At 35.7% G+C, this 10,637-nt stretch overlaps 1 protein-coding gene across 2 annotated transcripts; it reads left to right on the forward strand.

Moving 5' to 3' along the window:
- Positions 1-3,217: 3,217 nt before the first annotated feature.
- LOC104612922 (multicopper oxidase LPR1 homolog 1-like) lies at positions 3,218-10,180 on the forward strand. 2 transcript variants are annotated; one of them, XM_010280581.2, is made up of 5 exons: positions 3,218-3,362; positions 3,477-3,562; positions 7,934-8,231; positions 8,326-9,786; positions 9,992-10,180. In XM_010280581.2, exons 3-5 carry the CDS (start codon positions 7,983-7,985, stop codon positions 10,046-10,048), a joined length of 1,767 nt encoding a protein of 588 aa, XP_010278883.1. In that variant the 5' UTR covers positions 3,218-3,362; positions 3,477-3,562; positions 7,934-7,982; the 3' UTR covers positions 10,049-10,180. The 2 variants fall into 2 exon arrangements, with proteins under 2 accessions (XP_010278883.1, XP_088756148.1); XM_088900022.1 differs by having other exon boundaries at positions 8,326-10,180.
- The last annotated feature ends 457 nt before the right edge of the window (positions 10,181-10,637 follow it).

Consider the following 10,637-nt stretch of genomic DNA (forward strand, 5'->3'; position numbering starts at 1 on the left):
TAGCTGAGAAAAACCTACAAAAATATTTTATGCATATCTAATGCCTAAATTATGGAAAATAAGGTATCCAAATAAAATTAATGTAATTTTATATCTCATGTATAATTTAGGAAACCAAAATATATATCTTATTAATACTTAAAGTGCTGATTTTAATGTTAATTATTTCTTATTTTTAGATATTTCATTGACGCTTAAAAATACTAGTTTTAGTAATTAATTAAATTTTTCTATTTTTTCTATCTTTTGGTTGATACTTAAAAAATTACAAAGTGTGTTTTAAAAAGTTGAACTTTAAAATCATTATAGTTTTAATGTGTTCGTATAGTTTTTTGTTTTGGTTAAATTCATTCGTTCATTAGATCAAGAGGGATAAGGGGTCAAGAATTAGCCCCGGACAAGTCTCTTTGAGCCACTTTTTGAGCAAAAGTACATGGGCAGAGGAAACATCTGAGACTGAGAGCATAGCAACCAAACTAACAATATCCGAGATTATCGGGAAAAAGGGGGCTAAACTGAAAGACGAGGCGACCAAGGCAACTAAAGGAGCCCCAATTATGTGCTTGTCTCCTAGGCTGAAGCTTGAGCCTTGAGGGTAGGGGTGTTCATTGTTTGATTCAAACCGTAAATCAAATCAAACCAAATTATTTATATATACTAAATGCATAAAATTATAAATATATAATAATCTCTTTTACTTTATAATAAAATATAAGTTTTAAGTTTTAATTTTTAGGGATGCTATTTAGGATTTTTAATTGGGTTAAGCCAATAGAATTAAAGAATGGTCTAAAGTTCTCCAAATAATAATAAAATGGTTTGGTCTGATTTGGTTTAGCTCGAGATTTTTTCAAATCGTAATTTACTGATTTGGTCTAAGATCTTTTCTAAACTGCACCGAACTGGACCATGAACTCTCTTACTTGAAGGCCTACAATTATCTAGGCAATTGGGTTTTCTTTAATAAGGGTTGAAGAAGATGTTAGGACCCTGATGGATAGTAGTATAGTACTAAGCCTCCATGGCTCATCTCACAAGTCATGATTGCAATGCTTTCAAAATAAGGACTTCCAAAATATAGTTTTTTTTTTTTTTTTGCCTTATTCCCTTTTCATGTAATAAGGTGATGCATAATCTTGCTTAGCATATGTTGGGAAAATAGGCAATTATGAAATATTATATCCAAAAAAAAATGAGTGTTGCAAAAATGCAAATATTTATATGGATGAGTGGTAAAATTAGAGAAGAGAGTGTTAGAAATGAAGTCATACCAAGGAACCTAGGAGTACCTGTAATAGGTGGTAAAATGAGAAAATGTAGATTGAGATGGTTTGGCCATGTGCATAGAAGACCAATTACAACACCAATTAGAAAAAAAGTGATCTATTGCAAGTTGTAGAGGCTAGAACTATATAGGAGCAGACCAAAAAGGACTTGGGTGGAAGTAATTAGAAATGAATTAAGTACCCATAATTTTAAGGATTGATATGGTGCTAAATAGATTGAAATGGCAAGATAGGATTCATGTAGCTGACCATATATAGTAAAGACGAGGCTTAGATGACAATGATGATGCTCTTACTCAGCTTGCTATCTCTTTGCATAGGTCCAAAACCTATACAGTTGCTCCTCATTTGCAATCTCCCATGAGATGTGCCTTTTGCAGCTTGAATCAGCAGGTGATTAAAAAAAAAAAAAAAAAACGAGACAATCAATCACCAAATGCAAAGTTATGGTCTTGGAAAGTTTTCACAGCTCTTTAATTTTTTACATGGATTAGTAAACGTGTACGTGCTTTGCATGTGGCAATTTTTTTATGATGATTATTATAGTAACTAATATGTTTCCAAATTTTTAAATTTTTTATATTGCAATGTCTATAAAAATTATTCTTATTTGTCACACTTAATTGTTGTTTCATATGATGGATATATGATATTAGAGATGTGCCCAATTGTTTTCCGTGTTTTATTTGTATTTTTATTATAATTTTGTGTGTATTCATCATGTTTAACTTTTATTATTATAATTTAATTATGACATCAAGGGCTGACACATTTGTCCCAAACGGTTGAATTGTTGACTCACTACGAAATAGGAAAACAATTTCATTTCTAGGTTGGTTTTAAATTTGTCTTTTATTTCTGTTATCAATAAAAACAATTATTCATTGCCACACTTATTTTTCTTTAATATGGTTAATTAATATAAGATATAAGAGATATGCCCAAATATTTTATATATGCATTGTATTTTTTGTATTTTTATTTTTGTTTTATATTATTTAATTATGACTTCATGGGTTAACACATTTAACCTAAAAGGTTGAATTGTTGATATACTACCAAATAGTAAAGCACTTTTCATTATCAATAAAAAGTTATAAACAATTCTTGTTTTCATGTTTAATTTTTAATATGATTAATATAAAATAATAGAGATATTTCCAAATGTTTTTTTATAGAATTATTTTTTTCAATTTTTATATTTTATCCTTTTTCTAACTTTTATTATTTAAGTAGGAGATCAAGGGCCGACACATATATGACCCAAAAGGTTGAACTATTGACCCGCCACTAGGAAAACGATTTCATTTTTGGGTTGACTTGACATTTTATATTTTATTTCTAACATCAATAAAAATAACTATTATTTATTTTCTTTAATATGATTAATATAAAATATTAGATAATTGCCTAAATGTTTTTTGCAAAATTTTCGTATTATTACATAATATTATTGTGTTGTTTAACTTTTTTTTTCATTTTTTATTTAATTATGACATCAAGGGTTAACACATTTGAGTCAAAAGGTTGAATTGCTAACCCACCACCACAAAAATAATTTTTATTCTTGGTTTGCTTTTAAACTAACATTTCATTCCAACATCAATAGGAAAGATTATTATTTATCACACTTAATTTTCTTTAATATGATTATAAAACATTAGAAATATGCATCATATATTGACCCATTTGACCCAAATGGTTGAATTGTTTAGGCCCTGTTTTGTATCCATCTAAGAATTGTTTCTAGCGATTCTCCAAATGGGATTGTCATTTGGGTTTGACTTATCTTGAGAATCGCTCTATTTTTTATGGAATTTCCACTCCAAAATCATGATTTTCGGAATCCATAAAAAGAAACTTCTAAGATGAAGATTCTCATTCTTATAGTTCTCGTCTCTATTATAAATATGAACATGTGTGCCCATGTTTCATGTACAAAACATGGGCACTTCAGTAATTTCACAAGAAAAACATGAGAGACCTTGACAAAAGCCCCTAAATCCTGTCGTTTGGGCATGTTCTTCTCCAATGGCTCTCTGTGACTCTTTTCATAGGCAACCAATAGGCTTTCAGGTAAAAATCTCTATTTTCGTGTTTTCTTCAAGTTTTTGGTTTCGTTATTTATACATTCATTTGTTTTTTTTTTCTCTCTTTCAATTGTCATCCTCTTTGTTTTGATTTTTCCAGACATTTTTGAGATTTATCGTGTTGATATGTTAAATCTCAAAATTCACCATTCTCTTGAAACCTCCAAGAGGCTTCAAATAATCTAGGTAAATTCATTTCTCCATTTTTTTTTCTTAAAGATTTTTGCTTTGTTGCTCATATACCTTTATTTTGTTTCCCTTTGCCACCATTTTCTCTGTTATTCCAAACGTTTCCTTCTCTATTATTCCCTGCTTTTAGCGTTATAGAACACCAGAAAGAGATCATTGAAAACCCAGTGGGCAATTTTAGATGATGGCTTTTGGATCTTTTTGCTTTATGCTTTATGGTTGTAATGTCTTCCCTAATGATATTAAGCTGTGTGGATTTTCCGACTGCACACTAGCATGATTAGATATGAACTTCTGGTGTGTGGTATCATTGCTATATGAACAAATTTAACAGTTTGGTTTACACAAGTTTTTTTCTGACTTTGATAGTAAATCCATGACCGAATTTAATGATACCTTAAATGGTACTAATGGAACTTGCTTCGTAATAGTACGGTGGAGTCTCTTGATTGTGGAAAAATTTCTGTAATTCTAAATTTTAATTTATTTGTTCTTGTTATTTTCTTGATTAAGAATGGATGCACCTCCTACAAAATAAAATAATGCAAAGCAAATGTCTTGATTGACATGATTTTATGTATTTTTCATTTAAAGAATTGATATGAGCAACCTGAGAAACAAGAATCAAATGAATGTGCCAAATGCATCTACAAATTCTCTACATGAGAATTCTCAAATTCTATTCTTTTCTAAAAGGATTCTAAGACTCAATTTTCAAGATCCATGCTAAATGGGGCTTTATTGGCCACTAGGATGGAAGAACAGTTCATTTTTTTTGGTCAATTTTAAAAAACATGTATTTTATGCCATTAAAAATATTGGATATAGATCCAATTGATAGAATTTATTGATGAAAAGAATAGTTTAAATATAGTATTTAATGAGAGAATAAGAGTTAACAGCCTAAATATAAGACTTAATGAATTGAATGAGTAGAAATGTAGTAGTTTAACTTGCATTTTGTGTGTCACACTTAGAGAGAGACCAAATTCAAAAAAGGGGTATTATAGTTAAAAATAAGATTCAATGAATATTAATAGGAGTTAATAATAATACCTTTAATATAAGACTTAATCAATGGGGAATTTAAATGAGGAGAAAATGGTTATTCAAATTACATTTCTATCCTTAAAATTAAAGTTAATTTGCAACCCATTCACAATTTAATAGTAGTATAAATTTATATGCATAGATATTAGTAATGTTAATTTGCAACCCATGACCCATTGACCAGGTCAAGCAGGTTAAAGGTTTAGCTACTTGGGATGGTGGATTGCTGTCAAATCAATGGTTTTTTGATTGAGGGTGGATTTAGGGTTAACCCAAACTAGAATCATGATTGGGAGATGGGTTGAATGGTCTAATCGATAGGGGAAATTATGGAATAGTTTGTTATTTAGGATACAATATGGGAACCATGGTTTTTCAAAACTGGATTGGATGATCGGACCGGAAAAATTGGGAATTGGTCAGGTGACCGGTTTTAGTTTTCCCCAAAACCGAATTTTCTTCAAAAGCCGTTGATTTTGGTCAGCAAACCGCTGACCCGAGCGGTTAACCGTTCGAGTGGTTTTGACCGTTTTTTATTTTTTTATATTTTTTGTCAGAACGGGCCGACTCTTTGGTTCGAACAGTCGAATCATTCGACCCGATAACTGGACCCCTAACCCGTTCGATCTCCTGGTCAATTTTAAAAACCATGATTGTAACACTTGAGACAAACTTTATGAAACACACTAGCTAATTGTATATGGTTCTAGAAACCCATGACACGGAATTTCCCATCAAATAAGCAATACAATAGATTAGCCACATTATCAGTTACCCAGCCTACATCGGCTGTGTAGACCCTTATAAATTGGACCATTTCTCTTCGAGTCTTACATCAACTATGGAAGTTTGAAATTTCTTAATTAAAATAAATAGTTTTGTTTTGCATTGCATTGTAATATAGCTTGTGCTTGATACTGTTGCTATTTCTTTATACATAGTATGTGTTTGGTTCCGTGGGCATTTATGGACAGGGTGTTTATTTGCACCTTTTCACTTTAAATGTTTATTTATACTTTTTCACTCTAAACGTTTTTTACTTTAAATACTTCATATTTTTGTTGTTTGGTTGAACTTCACCTTAAACGTTTTTTACTCTCCACCTCAGATTAATACCCATTAAAGTGTGCCACATCAGCATTTGGTTTCAAGAAACGCCCGTTGGGGGAGACAAGAATTTGACGTTTCCCCAAATTCCCCATGCACAAAAATCAAAGCATTTCAGTTTTCTACCATTTATTTGATAAACGATGAAACCAAACAATTGTTTCATTTTGCTTTATCCGCAAAAAATGCCAATGCCTATGTGGTGCTGGTGTGATGGCGTTTTTTTAATAAATGCCAATGGAACCAAACATCTCCATAAATGTTTCGGGTTGATCAATAGAAATTGATGTGAAGTATGAGTTGTCATGTCACATAATCAGAAACGTTTTGAGTTGATCAAAACAAATAGCTATTGTTATATAAAATGTCAAATGTGGTGTTTCAAATCTAAATGGCAATATATCAGTCCCTCACATGCTTTTTTTTTTCAATTGAATTGAATTGAAGAAATGTTTTAAAAACCGACCTAGAGGCTGAACCATTTTTTCTCTAGGTCATAAGTCACTGGTTCGATCAGCTGGATTGAACGGTTCAGACCATGCCACATCATTATACACACACACACACACACACACATATATATATATATATATATATCTGTGTGTGTATGTGTATAAATATATATTTTTGCAATAAATAGTGTATAAATATGTTTTAGATATGTTATATGTATTATTTTATATTTAATTTATATTTTTAAATTCAGTTTTTATTTTTTTATTTATACAAAATATTAAAAATTACAATTTGAGGCCAAAAATAGAGTTTTTTTTTTTTGTGAAATAGCGGGGCAAGGCGCATATAGCTCCTTAGGATGCATAGATCTCGAAAAGTTACCAAAATAAAAAAAAAAATCACCCTAATCAAACAACTGGAGTACAAAGTTATGACCTCAAAAGTTTGTATATATTGAATATAGAACCCGGGACTCAATCACCAGATCAAACAGGTTAACGGTCGAATTGACCGAATCAAATGATTCTTGACCAAGGACTGTTTGACGGATAAACTGAATCCAGAAAACTGATTGAGTGATGGTTTAAACGATTCGACCGATGGAATCAACGGCTGGTTGAAAACTTTGAATTGAAGTGACTCCCTTGTAATTTGTATGGCGTGATAAATCATATTTTTCATCATTTTGATTTGATGAACCCCAACCCCGATAAAAGGGCAATCGTATTCGTACTAAAGACAACCATAATTTATACTACCCAAATTCGTGGGCCGAAATTTCTGACTGCCACATAAGCTGCCACGTGCAATGGTTGCATAGATCAATGTGCCATAAAACCCATCATCTAGAAAATTAAAGACATAGCAAGGGTTTGCTTGTAATTACAAGTATATATAATTATGTTTTAATCAATTCGCATTTCCTTCATTCCTTCCGGTGCAAGTCCTCTAGAAACAGTTGTTTGTAAAGGTTGTGGGGTGGGAGTGGGGAGGCAGGCTTATGCTACCTATAACTATAAGAGGGCGCCCTTGCTGTATTGTAGAAAGAAAGGGAAATACTGCAATAGCTTGAGCTAACGTACGTACGTGTGGTTTCGATAGTTCTAAAACTCAATCAACCTTACTCTTGGAAGAAAATGCATGGACCGCAGTTCACAAATTCGTAAGTTGGGGGCTATCACCAATGTACAGAGTGGTGCTTTAAGCCAAACATGAAAACATTGTGTTCCTGCAAAGCTTGAGATCAACCCAAACCCAAACTAGCCTTCTCTACCTTATCTCTCTCTTTCTCTCTCATCATCATCTTCGTCTTAGCTTCTATGTTATTCAGAGGTAGGTATGCATGGTATTTTGGTCTTTCTCCTACTTCCACAACGTAACACGGGTCCTTCACCTTCACCAAGTCTGATGATGATGCTGGTGCAGACCAGAGTGAGACTAGATGCCCGCCGGTTCAGTCCTGTGTCCATCCAGTCCAACTGGGTACTCAGTACATTGGTTCGTTATACTAGGAAAAGCCTGAACCCAAAAGAATATCATGCATATGCATGCTGTCCGGTCACCCATTTCCACGTGGCGACCTTCCTTGCATTAGCCACGTGTCGTGTGTGTCGACTCCACAATTCTAGGGTTGATGCATGGAAACTATGTTTACAAATTACAATCACTTCTGACGTACGTACTGCATGCATTTAGGATTTTATCACTTCGATTTCATATAGTTTCTGACCAATTGTCTTGTTTGCTTCACTAAAGGCACTAATTATAGACAACTCAAGATCAGTCAATTAAGTAGACCAAGACAATGAAGACCCACAGATTTTTTTTATCTCTCACAATCACAATCACAGTAACGTTAATAATCATCTCCAATATTTTTTACCAAGCTCAAGCACAGGCTCCTATAACCGAAGCAAGTCTTCAGCAAGTAGCCGCTTCTCTGCAAATGTTCGTCGATGAACTCCCACAAATGCCTAAACTCTACGGTTATTCCATGCTATATCGCCTTCCCATTCCCTCAAGTCTCACCATCGGCATGTATCAAAAGAAATGGGTACTAATTTCTTCTTGATTCACACAGTAAGTATTCCTCCCTCCTGCTTGTTTCTCATGTCTGATTAACTTTTTCTTTCTTCACTCTGCTACAGAAGTTCCACCGTGACTTGCCTCCGACGACAGTCTTCGCGTATGGAACCTCCCGAATGACCGCCACTGTTCCCGGTCCCACAATCGAGACACTCCGAGGAGTACCAATTTATGTGACGTGGAAAAATCATCTCCCTCAAAATCACATACTCTCATGGGATCCAACCGTCCCCACCGCCATCCCCAAGAACGGTGGCGTCCCCACCGTCGTCCATCTCCACGGCGGGGTCCACGAGCCACAAAGTGACGGCAGCGCCTTTGCCTGGTTCACCTCCAACTTCAGAGACACCGGACCCGCCTGGTCCCAGCAGACCTATACCTACCCCAACGTCCAACACTCCGGGAACCTCTGGTATCACGATCATGCGCTTGGCTTGACACGCGTTAATCTACTAGCTGGCTTGGTCGGTGCGTATGTCATCCGTGACCTTTTCTTGGATGACTATCTCAACCTCCCACGTGGTCCCGAATTTGACCGACACTTGATCGTTTTCGATAGAAGCTTTTCCACTGATGGATCCATCTACATGAACTCCACCGGCGATAACCCGTCAATCCATCCCCAGTGGCAACCGGAATACTTCGGTGACGCCATTATCGTTAACGGCAAAGCCTGGCCGTACCTTAAGGTTCAACGTCGGAAATACCGCTTCAGGATAATAAACGCCTCCAATGCACGATATTTCCGATTCTCATTATCCAACGGTCTCCCGTTTGTCCAAGTGGCATCTGACTCATCCTACCTGCCCTCACCCGTCCAGACATCAAATATACTCCTTGCACCATCTGAAATTGCAGACATGGTCATTGACTTTTCAATTTCTACGACGAAAGAGGTGGTGTTGACCAACGATGCCCCATATCCGTACCCGACTGGTTCAGCCGTGGACCAGCTAAACGGGAACGTCATGAAATTTATAGTTGCACGGAGACGACCGTTCTTGCCGGACAGATCAAATGTGCCGGCGAATCTAGTGAATTACCAAGCGGCGACAACAGAGGAGGCAGCACAGACAAGATACATAGTGTTGTATGAGTATACCACCGATGCCGGGACTCCCACACATCTCTACATTAACGGGAAAAGATTGATGGATCCGGTGACAGAGACACCAATATCCGGCACCACTGAGGTGTGGGAGGTGATTAACTTGACTGGCGATAATCACCCAATGCACCTGCATTTAGCTTCATTACAGGCAATCAAGGTGCAGGAGCTGGTGAATTTGGAGGAGTTCGAGGCTTGCATGACAACCAAGAATGATGCAGTCGCCTGCAATGTGGTCGCCCATGCAACCGGGAAGTTGCTTGACATACCTCCTTACGAGAGAACATGGAAGAACTCTGTGAAGATAGAGCCCGGATACCAGACGACGGTGGTCGTCAAGTTTAATCTGGTTGAGAACGGCGAGCCTTATCCGTTCGACGCTACCGCAGAACCTGGATATGTCTACCATTGTCACGTACCAATCTTTTTTCTACTCAGTTCCTCTTCACATATAAGTGGAATAATACAGACCTTTTTTTTTCTGTCAAATGGATATAAACGAAACAAACAGAGCTCACATCTGCTGCGACTACCAGCTGCTCACACGGTAGATTGGGTTCAAGCAAACCAACTCATATATACTCACTGAATAATTTTTTGTTTGATTTCTATTTGTGCAGATTCTGGACCATGAGGACAATGCTATGATACGACCATTGAAGCTGCTAGTTTCATAGAAAAAATTGGCTAAGAGAACGTCTACAGTCTACTTGTTCTAAAGTGTACAAATTCAGTACGTTGTATATATAAATGATGTTTGGTATTCTAAAGGATGTAATTTAACGCCACAAAGCGCACTCAGAACAAAAGTTCTGATTGATTAAAGCCCCAAATCTGAACAGTTAGGTTCATATGGTATTGTTTTTATAGTGACTATATTTTAGAGGAGAAAAACCTATTATGATAGGATTCAGACCCATGTCCAACATATCGAACAAGCTGTATAAAATTTTAGGGTCCATTTGGTTCACACCCAGAACCGGAATTGGAATCGAAATCCCTGAAAATTGGAATTAGAATGTTTTATTCCTCCTTCCTACCTGTTGGCTGTTGGTTTAGATGGGTATTAGAATCGGAATCCACTGGAATTGACAAACAGGGGAAGACCTTTCCAGGAAGAATGGAAATAGGATTCTGATCCGCCCAACCAAACGGTAGGAATTAAAATGAACCATTATATTCCAATAATCCCGGTTCGCGATTCCTTATTCCTGGGAATTAAACGGACCCTTACTACTCGAGGGTTACGCCTCAAAATGCTCTGTA

This window comes from Nelumbo nucifera, chromosome 3 (assembly GCF_055504915.1).
Source record: "Nelumbo nucifera cultivar China Antique chromosome 3, China Antique-T2T, whole genome shotgun sequence".
Lineage (NCBI taxonomy): Eukaryota > Viridiplantae > Streptophyta > Magnoliopsida > Proteales > Nelumbonaceae > Nelumbo > Nelumbo nucifera.